The sequence below is a fragment of the Maylandia zebra genome, linkage group LG12, assembly GCF_041146795.1.
Source record: "Maylandia zebra isolate NMK-2024a linkage group LG12, Mzebra_GT3a, whole genome shotgun sequence".
Lineage (NCBI taxonomy): Eukaryota > Metazoa > Chordata > Actinopteri > Cichliformes > Cichlidae > Maylandia > Maylandia zebra.
In genome coordinates, this window is record NC_135178.1 from 2,061,681 (window position 1) to 2,079,858 (window position 18,178).

Consider the following 18,178-nt stretch of genomic DNA (forward strand, 5'->3'; position numbering starts at 1 on the left):
AGTGCGAGCGTAAACACACCACACTGAGAGTCAGGTGAATGTTAATACAATAAATCATCAGCTCTGCCCTCATGTGTTCATCTGAAATTACTTCATGATAAATGATAGTGTTTGTTTCTGCTGATGGCTGATCAATTAATCATGCAGATTAACAGCCACACCCGTCGCCCACACTCTGTGTGTGAGGCAAGAAATGAGTCACAGGATTTGGCATAGGCAGGGTTTCCTTTATGTTCTTTAGATTGAGCAGGAAAAAGCTTCACCAGCTGCAGACTGCTTGGTATGGTACCCAGGTAAGCAGCACAAACTTGTTTTGATTTGTTTTCAGCTGCTAGACTGTCTTTGCTTATTATAATCATGAAATATGGCTGTTTGTGTGTTCAGATGCATGAAAAATGGGGAAAAAGGGTTTCCTTTTTCTCTCTCTTGAAACTGTTCTGTTCTTAGACGCATGTTTGTGGTGTTCCCAGCTGTCACTGTGCCACTTTCATTTCAGTAGACTGCTGTTTAACAAATATATGAAAGTGATCAGAAAAGGAATGAAATATAGTCAGAAATAATTACCTTGACGTTTTAATTATTCGATGAATATTTGATTATTATTAAAAGAAATGCTGGCATTTAAAAAAATGAAACCTAAACATTTCTGTAGCAGCTACAGTGTGTGTAATGAACATACTGCAGGAGCAGAACGATGACAGGGGTTGTGTACACACAGGTGCAGCGTTCGATACTGTCGACCATAATATCCTATTAGAGCGATTAGAACATGCTGTAGGTATTACAGGTACTGTGCTGCAGTGGTTTGTATCATATCTATCTAATAGACTCCAGTTTGTGCATGTAAATGGAGAGTCCTCTTCACACACTGAGGTTAATTATGGAGTTCCACAGGGTTCAGTGCTAGGACCAATTCTGTTTACATTATACATGCTTCCCTTAGGCAGCATCATTAGAAGACATAGCATACATTTACACTGCTATGCTGATGACACCCAGCTCTGCCCCTGAAAAGCTTAGAAATATAATATCTAACCAGATTCTTCCTCTGGATGGCATTACCTTGGCCTCCAGTAACGCTGTGAGGAACCTTGGAGTCATTTTTGACCAGGACATGTCCTTCAATGCACATATTAAACAAATATGTAAGACTGCTTTCTTCCATTTGTGCAACATCTCTAAAGTTAGAAATATCCTGTCTCAGAGTGACGCTGAAAAACTAGTTCATGCATTTTTATTTACTGGCTTTTAATACAGCATGAGAGTTATTTGTTAATTCATAGTTGGTGTTTGCTTTTAATACTCTAAGTTGTTTTATTATGTATGTTGTATTCTTGTACAGCACTTTGGTCAACGCTCCTGTTGTAATTAAATGTGCTATATAAATAATTAAACTATTAAACTATTAAACTATGCATTTATTACTTCCAGGCTGGACGACTGTAATTCATTATTATCAGGAAGTCCTAAAAACTCCCTGAAAAGCCTTCAGCTAATCCAAAATGCTGCAGCAAGAGTCCTGACAGGGACTAGAAAGAGAGAGCAGATTTCTCCTGTTTTGGCTTCCTGTTAAATCCAGGATTCAAAATCCTGCTGCTCACATACAAGGTCTTAAATAATCAGGCCCCATCTTATCTTAATGACCTTGTAGTACCATATCACCCTATCAGAGCACTTCGCTCTCGCTCTGCAGGCCTACTTGTTGTTCCTAGAGTATTTAAAAGTAGAATGGGAGGCAGAGCCTTCAGTTTTCAGGCCCCTCTTCTGTGGAACCAGCTTCCAGTTTGGATTCAGGAGACAGACACTATCTCTACTTTTAAGATTAGGCTTCAAACTTTCCTTTTTGCTAAAGCATATAGTTAGCAGTGTTGGGAAGGTTACTTTTAAAATGTATTCCATTACAGAATACATGCCCCAAAATGTATTCTGTAACGTATTCCGTTACGTTACTCAATGACAGTAACGTATTCTGAATACTTTGGATTACTTAATATATTATCGTGCTTTTTACAACTACATGAATGTACTATTGCTGTGTGATTTATTACTGTTACTGAAGGTCCGCGACTCCGAACTGTAGTAAAGGGACCTCTGACTAATACGGCGGGGTCCCTGTCGGCTCGTAGCCGAAAACTAGCTTTACTTTGTTGTGTGGGTCAACTTTCTTGCGAGAGACAGAGAGAGGCGTTGAAAGGCTGCTCCAACGGAACTTATTGTTTCGGAGGAAAACACGAACACGGTGTACAGTCGAGTCTTAATAGCTTACTTACAACTGGGCTCGTCAGGCACTCTTCTTGGCTGCAGTGGTTATTATTATATTTACATGCTTCCAGCTCCCGTTTTTGCTCGATGACAACTCGTACCTTTCCACTCCCCTTTTTCTCCCTCCTCGCGCTCACAGACACATAACGTGTATGGCAGTGCATTCTCCCTGCAGCACGGACTACACTGCCCATGATGCTACATTCTTTAGAGCTATGCTTGTAGCCTTCTGCCTGTTAGCTTAGCACAACAACAACAACAACAACGAAAAGGCGCTCTCTCACCCAGGAAGCACACAGTCGCAGAGAGAGAGAGAGAACGTCGCCCTGTAACCATGGCAACCGTAACGCTGCCGCCTGGAACAGCAGAACGTAGCTGTCAAACAAAACCCAAACAGTCCTGACCCGCGACAAAATGAAACAGGAAAGTACCGCAGTGTAATCCATTTATTTCAACAAAGTAACTGTATTCTGAATACCACCTTTTTAAACGGTAACTGTAACGGAATACAGTTACTCATATTTTGTATTTTAAATACGTAACGGCGGTACATGTATTCCGTTACTCCCCAACACTGATAGTTAGGGCTGGACCAGGTGACCCTGAATCCTCCCTTAGTTATGCTGCAATATGTGTAGGCTGCTGCATTGAATCATATCTGTTATTAACCTCTGTCTCTCTTCCACAGCATGTCTTTATCCTGTCTTCCTTCTCTCACCCCAACCAATCACAGCAGATGGCCCCGCCCCTCCCTGAGCCTGGTTCTGCTGGAGGTTTCTTCCTGTTAAAAGGGAGTTTTTCCTTCCCACTGTCGCCAAAGTGCTGCTCATAGGGGGTCATATGATTGTTGGGTTTTCTCTGTATCTATGAAGCGCGTTGAGGCGAATTTTGTTGTGATTTGGTGCTATATAAATAAAATTGAATTGAACAGGTGTCATGTACGAACAGCAATTTTCCATATTAGATCTAAAATAAAATAAAATGAAACTGTTGCTACATGCCTGCCACAGTTTCTGTCTTGGTTGATTACATCTTGCCCATGTGCAGTTCCTGCACTGATGAGAGTGTGTGAAAGTAATATTTCTGATCTACCCTTCCTTCCCTTTTAGTGTTCCATACCATTGATCGGTGGCCTTTTGACCTGGAATACACCCAGCAGCCATGACAACATCTGGTCCCAGGGCCTGCTTTATTCTCACCTTGCATGTCGTCATTTTTCTCTCACTGCTGTTCTACAACAGCTTCTTGACCCACCGCGAGCTGCAGAGTTACCCCAACGGTGCTCATGGAGACATCAGGATTCTGGTGTGGCACTGGCCGTTTGGCCGCTCCTACAGTCTGGACGGGAACAAATGCCTCAAGATGTATAACATCAGCCGTTGTTTACTCACTGATGACAGAGCTGACTTCTCTGCTGCCGACGTGGTTGTGTTCCACCACTATGAGCTGAGCAGAGGTCTTTCATCTGTGCCCCTACACCTGGATCGACCTACGTCTCAGCACTGGGTGTGGATGTCCTTGGAACCTCCTGTCAATAATGTGAACCTCACACATTTCAACGGCCTCTTTAACTGGACGATGAGCTACAGGCGTGATGCAGACATATCCATTCCTTATGGGCAAACAATGCTGGGAGGTGATAATCTAAGTTTTCCAGCTGCTCCAAATCGCTCCTGCTTTGCCAGCTGGGTGGTCAGCAAATACAAGCCTCAACAGACTCGGGCTGCTTTTTATCAAAGACTAAAGAAGCATATCCCCATAGAGGTGTATGGCAGGTGGAACAAGAAACCCTTGCCAGACAAGAAGCTTTTGCCCACCATTTCAAACTGTCTGTTCTACCTTTCTTTTGAGAACTCTGAGAAAAAAGACTACATCAGTGAGAAACTCTGGAGGAACGCTTTTCAAGCAGGGGCTGTACCAGTGGTTCTCGGCCCCAACAAGGCCACCTACGAAGCCATGACCCCCCCACATTCCTTTATCCATGTAGCTGATTTCAATAGCCCAGCTGATCTGGCAACATATCTGAAGGTTTTGTCTGCAGACAGGCAGGCCTATGAGAAATACTTGGAGTGGCACAACACCTACCGAATTAAAACCTACAGTGACTGGAGAGAAAGGCTGTGTCAGATCTGTGTCAGGTATCCCAGTTTACCAGCCAGGAAAGTCTACCACGACCTGGACAGCTGGGTGAACGGCTAGTGTCTGATTTCTTCACCAAAGGTTTCAGACTGCGGATTCTGCTGAGTTTCCACATGCAAATGTAAAATGCAGAACACTTGAAGTACAGTGGAAGAGAATTTGTTGCACAGTCAGTTAATTTTGGTAAACGGTGAGAAACTGCAAGTTGAAGCAGGTGGGTAGGTTGCTAATAATCACGTTACACATGTTCGAACTACAGGTAAACGTGCCACTGAACAAGAAGCACGGTTTTTGTTAGTACTGACTGCTGGTGTGCAGTATCGTCTCAAAGGACATGAGCGATGGCAGATACACACTACAGATACATTTCATTACATGGTACCAGACTGAAATAATAATTCAGGGCTCCATGCTGGGCCACTGTGTTTTATTTAGGGCTATTCTTTGTGAGCAGTAGCAGATATTCTCCTGCCACTGCTGGACATTTCTCTGCTGTTTATCAGAATATTGGTGCCCCTTCCTTGGAAGGCGCATTAACATTTGCTTACTTTGTTCAATGCCACTTGTTCAAATGTTCTTGATGTTCCTTAGTGCACTAGACCTAAAACTGATCGCTGGTTACACGATGTCACTCGGGCCTCAGAAGGACGTGCAGGAAAGCGGAAAGAAAATGGAAAAAAGATCAACTCCAGATCTCCTTTCATATGTTAGGAGGAGCCCTGTTTCTTTATCAGGATGCTGTTCGAAAAGCAAAACTAAGTATTTATCAGATATCATCTCTAACTACAGCTACACGCCCTGTGTCTTATTCAACATCATTAATTCTGTTGTCAACCCTCCACTCACCACACATTCACCCATTTCCCCAAAAACAATCAGTTCTGTCTCTAAACTCCCCTTCCTGTCCAAAATCCTGGAAAAAGCTCCAGATTAATGACATCTCAGAAACATTCAGCCTGGTTTTAAAGCGCTACATAGCACCGAGCTTGTGCTTTTAAACGTTTTTAATGATCTTTTATTAATTGCTGACTCTGGTAACTCTGCTATTTTAGTGCTTTTAGATCTAAGTGCGGCATTTGATACAGTGGATCATGGGATTCTCTTATCATGACTGGAGAGCTGTGTGGGTATTAAAGGAACTGCATGGTTCAGATCTTATTTAACTGATAGAAGTTTTTCTGTCAGGTTTGGTGGCTCTTCATCCTCATGATGAAGGCTCTAAAAGTTTTGCTAGACGGCCTTGCCCATATGGAAAAGAAATAGTAAAAACTTACATGATTTACTCATGAAAGTGGCCACTTTCTCATTACTTTCATATATTGTTCCAGTAAGTATCCAAAACATACAAGTTTCATTATATAATTTTTCAAGGGATCTTACATCTGTTTTCACTCTTGTATGCTTTTCATACAAGTTTCACACAAGACGGAACAAACTTTATAAGGTTTATAAATATCTTTTCCATATGGGTGATGACATTAAATCATGGTTTGCATTAAATCTTTTGAATGTAAATGATCAAAAAACTGAGATTGAACTATTTGGACCTTCTGAGCCTCACTCTTCTCTTAAGGTTGACCTTGGTGCTCTGGAAAGTCCAGAGGTCCCGAATCTTCGAGTGTTCTTTGATGACAGTTTTTCATTTGAGAAAAAATAAATTCTGAACAAGCCCGACTCTTGACAGGCTCTCGTAAACACAACCACATTTCCCCGGTCTTGCTTCGTTGACACTGGCTTCCAGTACGTTGTAGAATTGATTTTAACATTTTATTGCTTGTTTTTAAATCTCTAAATGGATTAGCTCCATCATACCTCTCTGATCTGGTAACTAAAAATACTCCAAACAGAACTCTCAGGCAGCTGATAAGTTGCTTCTAGCTGTCCCTGGCAGCAGGCTAAAACACAGAGGAGATCGGGGCGATCGCTGCGCCCAAACTTTGGATCATCTTCATATTAGGATCTCTCCCACACTCGACATTTTTAAAACCTTTCTGAAAACACATTTTTACTGAGTGTTGTTTTGTTCTTTGTGTGTTTGATCTACTTTTCACTTTTTTACTATGTACAGCACGCTGGCCAACCTGTGTTGTTTTCAAACGTGCTTATAAATAAATTGATTGATTGATTGTGTGGTTTAAAAGAATTCACCTTAATGGTATTATTGGATGTCTGCTATGTAATAATAAAATGAGAGTGCCATCAGTTAAATATGCATTTTTCGTCTTTTTGGCATTTGATGACAATTTTAATGGCAAATGGAGCTGGAGAGTGTCGCTGTTTGTACAAAAGATGCACGGGCAGAACAACCGGACATTTTTAACATATGTTGTTATTAACGTGATAATTTCCAGTTTGAAATACTGAAAATGATGTGTGTGTCTGATAGACGAGTCTGTCTTAACACAGAGTTTTCAAGGTGTGTGAAGGCCACCATCCAATCAGCCAGAGTATATGTGTACATATGTGGAAATATCAGAATGAAACAGAACATAGACACAAATAGGCTGTGTCTATTTTTTGTGTTTTTAGCTGACTTGCTCTCTGTACTTCAACATTTAGCTGCATCTGTTTTTTAAACTCTCATTTTCACCACCGTTCCACTGACACAGACACGATTTGCTGAGAGACGAAGGATGACACGGACTAATTTGGTGCTGGTTGGAGCTTCCGTTTAAAGTTGTATTGAATGTTTCTAAAGCATGCTATGATATGCAGGGTTTTCACATGGTTTGGTGCATTTGCTCTGTGAACGAGGTCCATTGTCTCGCTGCAGTGTGAACCGTTTTTCACAAGATGCAAAGCAGAATGTGAAGCATTTCTCTGAAGCATAAAGTGCCACTTCCTCCTGATGAGGGTGGAGTTGATTCAGTGTCCAAATCTCTACATCATCAAAAACTTGGTGCTCGGCTCTTTCTTTGTGAAATGCCGGTTTGTCACAAGTCAAGTCAGCCAGTGATTGTTAGTTATTGGATGAATAAAGAGAATAACAAACAATGAAAATGTGGTGTGTGTTATTTCAGCGATAGATGTGATGGGTGCGTCGATGACTGAGATAAAAGCATGTGGTTTCACACTCAGATCCACCCCTCACTAATTCAAACTCTCTGTGTGGAGGTTGGGACAAAAACCTCAGAGTCGAGACTTCATTATACCACAACATCACTGCGGGCATGTTTCACCCGCTGTGGTTTCATCTTCTATGAGTGTCTGAGTTTCTGTTTTTAATGTGATGATCTTTTAAAATGACTACAATTAATACAAATGGCCCATCAACATCATGGGTGAGGTCTATACAAATAAACAATACACTTCAAATAAAATTGCCAAGAGCAGCTGGTAAGAGTCTTATAGTATAATATATATGTCCCAGTGTTTTGAGTTTTACATTATTATTGGACTTTGATTTTGTCATCATTTATCATTTCTAGTCTTTTGTTACAATGTTACAGTTCTTAGTCTTCTGGTTCTGTCTCTGTGGGCCATGGTTGTGGTCGATCCTGTCAGCTGTATCCCCTTGTGAAGTCAGCGCCTCTGTGTTATGTTTCCTGTTTTACTTTGAAAGTCTATGTCTTATGTCAGTGCTTCTGGTTTTGCTTCCCTTGTTCTGTTCAGTTTGTTTCTATTTAGTTTGAATGCTTGTATTTATAAATTGGTTTCTTTCTTTCTTTCTTTCTTTCTTTCTTTATTTATTTGTCACATGTAGTTATAACTAGTACAACACACAGTGAAATGTTTTTTCCGGCTAAAAAGTACTCCCCCCCCCGACTGTGCATCTTACTAAACTTATAATAAAAAAATATCTATATAAAAGTATAAAAATGTATAATATCGTGCAAAATATTACGCTGTAATAGTTAAGAGCTATAGTGTACGTATTTACGTAAATACAGATGTAAATGATAAAATACAAATAAAAATAAGGATAAAACTCAAAAGAAAATTATATACTGTGTATGGAATTGTCCATCATGTTGTCCGATTTGTGTTTTGATTGAGGAGTCTCACAGTTTGTGGGTAAAAACTCCTCCTGAACCTTTCAGTTCTTGTTTTCAGGCTACAGAGGCGTTTCCCTGACCTCAGTGGCCTGAACAGTTTGTAAGCGGGATGGCTGGAGTCGTTAGTGATCCTGATGGCCCGGGATCTGCACCTTTCAGCGTAGATGTCCTGCAGTGTTGGTAAAGATGTTCCCATATTTATCTTCACATAAAACCACCCTCTACAATGGATATACTTATGAATTGGAGTGTTATATGGAATTCCACATTGTAACATTTTTTTTTCATACTTTAATTACATTTATGCACATATTACAATCTCTCGTTGGGAGACAACATTAGTGCAACAACATCTTGAAAAGGTTGAATAAGAAACCAAACGAAAAAAAACAAAAAAAACCAAAAACCAAAACACATATATACATATACATAAATATATGAAGGCCATTTTTATGACATATAACAGTTTCCTTTCTGCGAACACTTTAACATACATGTGGCTTACTTAGTACACCAAAATCACAATCATTCAAAGGATAGAGATTGAGTCCCATTGTCGCATATCAAAGCAGCCTCTTTACATGAATCCCTCAGTAATTCTAAAGATGACAAAAAAGATTTTAATTCAATTTTCAATACAGTTAGGGAAGGTCTTTTACTTTGCCATTTGCATTTGTGTATGTGGTATTTGCCCATAATTATCACCACCTTGTGTAGCATGGACAGTTCCTTAGATGGATCACCATTATTATATAAAACTTGTGTTAGAGTCAGTGGGGTCATCCCATCTATTCTTATACTCAACCAGTCTACTAGATCTTGCCAAAAGTCAGTTGTTACTGAGCAGGAAAAAAACAAATGATCAATACTTTCCACATTTTTTGAACAAAATCCACATGGCTCTACCTCAAACCCAAACCTTTTTTTAAGCATTTCAGCTGCTGGGTAATATCCATTAATTATTTTAAATTGCATTTCTTTGACTTTGGGGGGGATAGGCCATTTTAAAAAGTGCGTATATTTGTTCGTTAATTCCACATTGTAACATGGATAGACAGACAGATTTCAAAACAGCCAGCTGGAATGTTAAAGGGTTGAATAATGGGATTAAGAGGAAGAAAATATTAACATATCTAAAGTTACCAAGAGTTGATATAGCCTTTATTTAAGAAATGCACATGTGTAAGTCAGAAGCCTTAAAACTTAAATGTTCCTGGGCAGGTAAAGTCTTTTCCAGTCCTGGAGCTGGTAAAAGTAGGGCAGTGTCGGTTCTGATTCATAAAGCAGTTAGCTTTACTGAAACAAAAGTAATAACAGATAAGGAAGGTAGATTTATATTGGCCCTAACTACTGGACACACCAATAATTTTATGTAATATCTATGCACCTAATGCGGACATACCCGCCTTTTTTCATAACCTGTCCCAGTATCTTTTGGAATTAGAAGTGCACAAATAGTGGTAGGAGGAGATTTTAATCAAATACTGGATCAAGACCTAGATAGATCACTTAGGAGAGGCACAGAGAGTAAATCTGTAGTTGCCACAAGGCAGATGACCTCAGATTTAGGTCTGAATGATATTTGGCAGACAATGCATCCAGAAGGCAGGGAATACTCCTTTTACTCTCCGCCTCATAATGTTTATACTAGAATCGACTACTTTCTTATTTCTGAAGCCTTAGTGAATAACTCTATAGATTCAAGTATTGGTAATATAGTAATTTCGGACCATGCGCCAAGTTTTCTATGTCTTGGAAATATTTTACAGATCCCCCAAAGCTGCAAATGGCATTTAAATGTGTCCTTAATTAAAGACTCTGGGTTTATTAAATTGATAAGAGATGAAATACAATTCTACAAACAGACAAATAATCGAGAGGACACTACATTGGCTACTTGGTGGGATGCTATGAAGGCATACTTACGGGGGAGGATAATTTCTTACGCTCCCTTTAAAAAGAAGGCAGCTAACAAGAATATTATTAAGTTAGAAGCCAAATTAAAGGCACTTGAGGCAGTACATTCCCACACAAAAGACAGAGTTACGTTGAATAAAATTGTTAAAGTTAAATATAAGTTGAATGTACTGTACAACAGAAAGGCAGAATACGCTTTATTTCGCATTAATCAAGCATATTGGGAAATGGGAGAAAAGCCGAGTCGCTTATTAGCATACCGTCTTAAACAGAAAGACAGTATGAACCATATCCCAGGCATACGGCAATCACATGGGGTTATTTCAGCTTCTATTAGACATATAAATGATGGATTCAGGGCCTTTTACAATAATCTTTATTCTACACAAGGTAGTTTAGATGAACAGAAATTCGAAGCATTCTTTACTGATTTAAACCTGCCACAGCTTTCCACTACTGACCAGCAGATTATAGATGCTCCAATTACAGTGGAGGAGATTACCCGTGCAATTAACAGTATGCCACTTAATACAGCTCCAGGATTAGACGGGTTACCATTGGATTTCTATAGAGCATTTGAAGATATGTTAAGTCCCCTTTTGCTCGATGTTTATAATGAGGCGTTCAAAGTAGGCTCATTACCTCAGTCAATGCACTCTGGACTTATAACATTTATTCTTAAAACTGGGAAAGACCCTTTAGACCCAGGTGGTTACCGCCCCATATCTTTGCTGAATTCTGACCAAAAAATCTTGGCAAAGGTCTTAGCGGGTCGATTAAAAGTAGTAATGGCGAAAACAATTCATGCAGACCAATCTGGTTTTGTTCTAAACCGCTATGGTTCAGATAATATTAGGCGGTTGGTTAATTTGCAAAATGATGTATATGATTCAGTATATCCAACAGTGGCCCTATCGCTGGATGCTGCAAAAGCTTTTGATTGTGTTGAGTGGGATTATCTGTTTAAGACATTAGAAAAGTTTGGTTTTGGTGACAATTTTATCAGGTAGATAAAGATATTATATGATTCGCCTTCAGTGCGAGTATTGACGAATGGGCTCATATCAGACCTATTCCTTTTACAGAGATCCACAAGACGGGGTTGTCCCCTTAGCCCCGGGCTTTTTCTAATTGCTATAGAGCCTCTGGCACAAAAACTGAGAAATAATGTAAATATATTTGGAATTTCGATGGGTAATAATCAACATAAGCTTCTATTATATGCAGATGATATGTTGTTACTTATGACCCAGCCTGGGAAGTCAGTTCCATCCCTATTAGAATGTATAGAAAGCTTTACGCTGCTTTCAGGGTATCGCGTCAACTGGGATAAATCAGAGGCAATGCCTATGTCAGGACACTGCCCCCATACTTTATTTAAACAGTGGGAGTTTCGGTGGTCCGTGAATGGTTTGAGGTATTTGGGGATACAAATTCCCTCGGATTACACTAAGATGGTTCGAGCAAATATGGAGCCAATGATTGAAAGAATAAAAATGGAATTTGGTAGATGGTCCAGAGTGCGTCTCACAATATGGGGTAAAATTAGTTGTATTAAGATGATGACTGCACCCATGATCTTTTATATTTTATCTAATATTCCATTACACATTCCAGATAAGTATTTCAAAGATCTAGACTTTTTGATCCGGCAGTAGCTCCCCGCATCGTTTAAGTATTAAGAAACTTCAAGCGAGTGCAAAACAAGGACGTTTTTCATTGCCTAATTTCCAATGGTATTATTGGGTGATGAACGTGAAACAACTTAGAGCTTGGTTACCTACTGCGCCAGTTAAACCCATCTGGTCCCATATAGAGACGGAGGCGGTATTTCTCCTTGGAGGGAGCTGTTTGATACCAGTCATAAAACTAACCATCCTATAATTGCAAATGTGAAGACATTGTGGTGTAAATTACATAGGGCAGGTCGCTGGGACATTATTAAATCACCTTCGGCAACCTTATGGGAGAATAAAAGAATTTTAATTGGAGGGACATCGGTTGACTGGCTACAGTGGCGTAAAGCAGGCATCCTTAATGCATCAGATTTATTTGACTGTGGGACCAAATGTTTTTTAAGCTTTGATAAAATTGTGGAGTTATATAAGTTGAAGCGTAATCAATTCTGGAGATATGTCCAAATACATAGTTCATTATCGAAGTGGCTGGGAACCCCCTTGAGTTGTCCTGTGGGCGGCCCTGTGGAAGTCCTGCTCTCAAGATCCCCCTTGGGTAAAGGCATCACCACTAAGATTTATCACTTATTGCAAGAACGGTCAGCTCACCCTCTCCTGAAAGTTAAGGGCTACTGGGCCCAGGACGTGGCATTGGACATATCTTCAGTTGAACAGGATTCATGTTTTCAAAATTTTAATACTACGTATAAAGAAACAGGCAGTAGATTTATTCAACTTAAGATAATCCATAGGTGGCATCGAACACTGCAACAATTGTATAAATGGAACCTGGCCTCTACGGACGAATGTTGGAGATGTAATGGTCAAAATGCCTCGATTTTACATATCTTATGGAGCTGTTCGGCACTTCGGGATTGGTGGGAAAACATAATGGAGGTAATTTTCAGTGTTTTAAAAAGGAGATTTGGTATCTCACCAAAACTGTCCATACTTGGTATAACCACAGAACTTTCTGATGGAGATTTTTCCATTTATACGAAAAGATGGATTATTCTGGCTCTCACTACGGCCAAACGGGTGCTGCTAAGACATTGGCGGAAAAAGAGCCCCCCTCCTTATGAAGAGTGGCTAAAGACAATGGCTAAGTTGGCGTCTTACGAAAAAGTGGCTTATGGTTTATTAGATAAATTGCATCAATATGATTGTATTTGGCCCTTTACATGCTGGCTTTCTGTAACTTGAAGAACAGGAGTAATGACAGAGTGGTGGTGTGGGGATTGGTGCGCGAAGAAAGAATAGGATAACTTTGTTTTTGTTGTTGTTGTTTGTTTGTTTTTTAAAATTATTTATTTATGTATTTATTTTTAAGTTCTGTTATTAAGGTTTAAAATGAAATAAATAAAAATTGTTGATGATGAAAAAAAAAGTTTCTTTTGTGACCCAGAAAGAGTAATATTAAAACTAAGTAGCTGCCGCCACTGTTGGAAACGAATTGGCTGGGCAGCGCTATGAATTCTGGGATAGGTTGGGTTATGAAGGATGCACTGACTCGGCTTTCAAATGCGACCTGCGAAGTAAGGCAAGTTTATTTATATAGCACAATTCAACAGCAAGGTGATTCAAAGTGCTTTACAGAGACATTAAAAAACAAAAACAATAAAAAGCATGATTTAAAATTGATTAAAAAACAGTAGATAAAATCAAAAATCAAAACAGATAAAATCAGAACAGTAGATAAAATCAGTAGTTAAATGTAAGTTTTGAAATTTAAGCTTAAAGTGTGGATTTGGTGCTTTATTCAAATGCAGCTGAGAACAGGTGAGTCTTCAACCTGGATTTAAATAAACTGAGTGTTTCAGCTGATCTGAGGCTTTCTGGGAGTTTGTTCCAGATATAAGGAGCATAAAAGCTGAATGCAGCTTCTCCGTGTCTGGTTCTGACTCTGGGAACTGATAAAAGACCGGATCCAGATGACCTGAGGGATCTGGAAGGTTCATACTGGGTCAGCAGGTCACTGATGTATTTTGGTCCTAAACCATTCAGAGCTTTATAGACCAGCATCAGAACTTTAAAGTCTATCCTCTGACGGACAGGCAGCCAGTGTAAGGACCTCAGAGCTGGACTGATGTGGTCCACTGTTTTGGTCTTAGTGAGGACTCGAGCAGCAGAGTTCTGAATGAGCTGTAGTTGTCTGACTGATTTTTTAGGTAGACCTGTAAAGATGCTGTTACAGTAGTCAAGCCTAGAGATGTCACGATACCTCTTTTTTATGTTCGATACCGATATCATAAATTTGGATATCTGCCGATATGAATCTGATATAGTGTTTTTTTTAATCAATAAAACTTTTTTTTTAAATATCTTGCTGCATTTTGTATAAGTTCATACTCAAGTTTTTTTTTTTTTTTGTTTTTTTTTAAAAAACCCACTAAAGCTATTCTGTTACACCTGTATGCAAAAAATACACTGCACCCCAAATATTTCATAGTTCAGCAACACTGATCAATCTAATAAATTTAAACCTGCACCATCCTCCCTATTCTGGTATTTTAAAGAGTACTTAGTGGAAATATTAAACAACCTAACTAATAGGGTTGTCAACCACCAGCAGAGGGAACCACCCCCCACCCCCCACCTCGTGATGCTTAATTGACATAATCAACTTAAATTTAATGCATGTGTAAAAAAAAAAAAAAATTATTTATTTTTCCACAATAATTAAATAGATTCAACATCTTTCTTCAACAGAATTGCAGATTGCACAGATGGTTCCCAAAGGAAAAAGTACTATAGCTTACTAGGGTATATATATTAGACTTAATAGTTCCTATACAATAATAATATTATAATGGACTTCTATACATTTTACATCAGGTAAAACCTTTAGTTGTAAGATTCAGATATTTATTAATTAAAATTAAACATGAAAATAAGAAAGAAAAGTATGTCTTTGTGCCCCCTTTTCCCTGTTCATGTCCTATCGGCCCCCCTGGCTAAACTTTGCTAGATCCGCCCCTGCACAGTTACATCAGCTGTAGAAAAAGATCCTCGAGTAGAAAGTAATATTAAATAAATTCTAACAACAGCTGATCAAGCTTAAAAGTGCTGCTGTTGTTCAGCCGCTGGTTTCCTCTTTCTGGCGCAAAGTGGCCAAAAACAAACAAGAGAGACGATCAGCTGATCACTGATCAGTTTCATGATTGAAGTAGCAGCAGGAGAGAGAGAGAGAGGCAGTCGCTCCATATATCGGTTGTTAAGCTTAACGCTGGAACGCTTTACAAACATTCAGAGATGAACTTACACACTTGCTTTACTTCTCTGGGGTAACGTTCTGGGAAGCTCCAGGACAGGTCTTGCACGCCACAGCCGCTCTATCACGTGACCACACTGCTCCGAGGTTATGAGCCGAGTTACGCCATGCCGCAAGTTTTGTGAGGTGCTTTCGTGATATTTAATGGATCGGATTACATTTTTTATTTCTCTCTGATATCCGATCCAGTAATTTAGGTCAGTATCGGACCGACAACGATATTCGGATCGGTCCATCTCTAGTAACAATTAAGTTTAACATCCAGGCATCCACAAAAACCGAATTTAATAAATTTAACAGAGTTAGAAGTTAGCAGAGGTGAGGTGACCGTGAGGGTATAAAGCCACCTATAAATAAAATGTTGTTATTACTATTATTATTATTGTTATTTTTACTATTATTGTTATTATTATTATCATTGGGCAGCATGGTGGTTAGCACTGTTGCCGCACAGCAAGAAGGTCCTGAGTTTGATTCCACCATCAGGCCGGGGTCTTTCTTTTGGAGTTTGCATGTTCTCCCCGCGTACTCCGGCTTCCTCCCACAGTCCAAAGACATGCAGTTTGTGGGGATATGTTAACTGATTAATCTAAATTGCCCATAGGTGTGCATCTGTGAGTGAATGTGAGTGTGAATGGTTGTCTGTGTCTCTAAGACCACACATCACGTAATAGCAATAGATAAATCTTTGAAAAGATAAAGTCTGACCTGAGTCCTGGAGAAAACTCCGACCCAGATGAAGGCCGCAGCAGGAGTAGTGGTCAGAAGAAAGCAAAAAAAGGAAAAAGGTATACAGAGGACAAACTGAGCCACAAACAAGCTAAACGTGGTGCTCGGGGCAAATTATCAATATGGCTTTTGTGACAATAAATCACTGAAATCTTCGTGCCTTGTCCTTTATAGTTAATGCATTTCTGTATCATAGGGCCAGTGTAAAGAAACAGACATAACTGCAGAAATCGTCACATTTGAATTTTATTTATAAAGATTAAAAATTAATGATTTACAAGATTGTTGTTTTTCTTCTGGTCGCTTCAGGTTTAGTTTAAAAGGCATCAAATACGACATCAGGTGTATTGAACTGTGCTGTATGACTTAAAACATCTGATGATACGGATTTATTTTACAAAACAGGAGCTACATGCAGTAAACTGTATGCATGAAGGATACATGAGGATACTTCATTCTTCTCTGTTCAACTCATGATCTCGTCTATCCAGTAAATGGCATCGAATTTGTTTTACTTGACAGACCTTCTCAGAATAGAAACTATATATTCATTTTTAGTGTAACTCATTTTTTCTTTGGTGTATTATAATCAAATGTTTCATGAAATGTAAATACAAGCTAAGTAAATGTAAAATTAATTTTATGATCCTTTTGCATCCATTTTATAATTTAACTGATTAAAATAAGAAACATGTGAGAAAAAGTGCCACGTGTTAGTGTTGTTAAAGTGTGACCTTTATTATTTATTACTGCATGTCAGTCAAATGTGCTGAAAGGAAACACCATACAGTATAGTTGTACTTAGTTAATATATGTGGTGCATATTTATATAGCGCACATATGTGAAAGCTGGAACGATGTGGAACTGTGCTCAGTAATAACTTCAAACAGCTCTACAAACACACAAACTGTCACGGTCCGGGGCAGCGGCCGTGTGGAGAGCGGAAGGAGGACTCAAAACGCAGCACTTATTCAGGTGTGAGGGTGATTTATTGATAATATCCAATATAAAGTGGGGATGGTAAAACAGAACTAAGGATGAACTAACTGGGAGAAACTACACAAAGAAATAGCAAACCTGAGCATGAAGGGAGAACAGCAGGGAGAGCACGCAGGGGATTACACCAGGTATGAACACAGACGACGCGACGAGGAGCAGAGGAAATCACACACTATAAGTACACAAAGAGACACTGGGAAATCACACACAGGTGGGGGAAACAGCTGGACCTGATTAACCTGACGAGACAGGGGAACACTAACACCAGGGACCAACAGAGGGAGCACAAACCCAGAACCCAGTGTCTAAAATCCCAAACACAAACCATCCCAAAACAGCCCAAGAATAATAACAATAAAGAACACAAACACAAAGTCACTGAGTCATGGTCGCAGGACCATGACACAAACTGCTCCCATTCAGATTGTCAGAGAATGTCTGTAAGATAAATACACTGTAGCTGTGGGACTGACAGGGTGCATGTATGTGTACCATGGAGCCTGGAGCTCAGTGGTTTCTGAAGCCTTTTTCCACTTGTACTTGAAGCTGTCTGCAGGCACAATGTCAATCATGACCACATAATTGGTAAAAAACTGGAGCCTGGTGCACTTATGCTGCAGCACAGAGATGATTGCAACAATCTGAAATGCAATATTCTGAAACCCTGAGACCTGGTGTTGATGCAACGTCAGCATGTCAACAGTATTCTTGGACAGTAGGAAGCATAATGAACTCCATCACATATGGCAATACCCAGAACACACCCACGTCCCAATATTTAGGATTTCAGAGTGTGATCGTAGGCTTGAAGCAACGACCTATGAGTGTGCATGGCCTAACGAGCCAGAGCTGTTTTGGCAGCTTAATGTATTAGAAAAATGTTTTTAAGAATAATAATAATGAGAATAGTAATAATAATAATGCCACCACCTTACCATGGTGGAGGGGTTTGTGTGACCCTATGAGTCCAGGACCTATGTTGTCAGGCTTTACCCTCTGGTAGGGTCTCTTAAGGCAAATTGGTTCTGGGTGAAGGGGGCAGACCAAAAACAATTCAGTTAACACTTACAAAAGAGGAATAAGCAAGAGCTACTGTATCCTGCCCAGGATAGGTTTACCAGGGCCCCAACTTGAAGCCAGGCCTGGGGAAGGAGCTCAACGGAGAGGACCTGGTGGCTGAAGCTTTCCC

The 18,178-nt window shown here is 39.7% G+C and overlaps 1 protein-coding gene across 1 annotated transcript; it reads left to right on the forward strand.

Moving 5' to 3' along the window:
- The first annotated feature begins 250 nt into the window (after positions 1 to 250).
- Positions 251 to 6,035, forward strand: LOC101471401 (alpha-(1,3)-fucosyltransferase 7). Its single transcript, XM_004558615.2, has 2 exons — positions 251 to 293; positions 3,372 to 6,035. Exon 2 carries the CDS (start codon positions 3,424 to 3,426, stop codon positions 4,459 to 4,461), a length of 1,038 nt encoding a protein of 345 aa, XP_004558672.1. The 5' UTR covers positions 251 to 293; positions 3,372 to 3,423; the 3' UTR covers positions 4,462 to 6,035.
- Positions 6,036 to 18,178: the final 12,143 nt, after the last annotated feature.

Bases quoted from the DNA above. Each gene is read 5' to 3' on its own strand.
- LOC101471401 (XM_004558615.2), top strand. From the start codon at position 3,424: ATGACAACATCTGGTCCCAGGGCCTGCTTTATTCTCACCTTGCATGTC.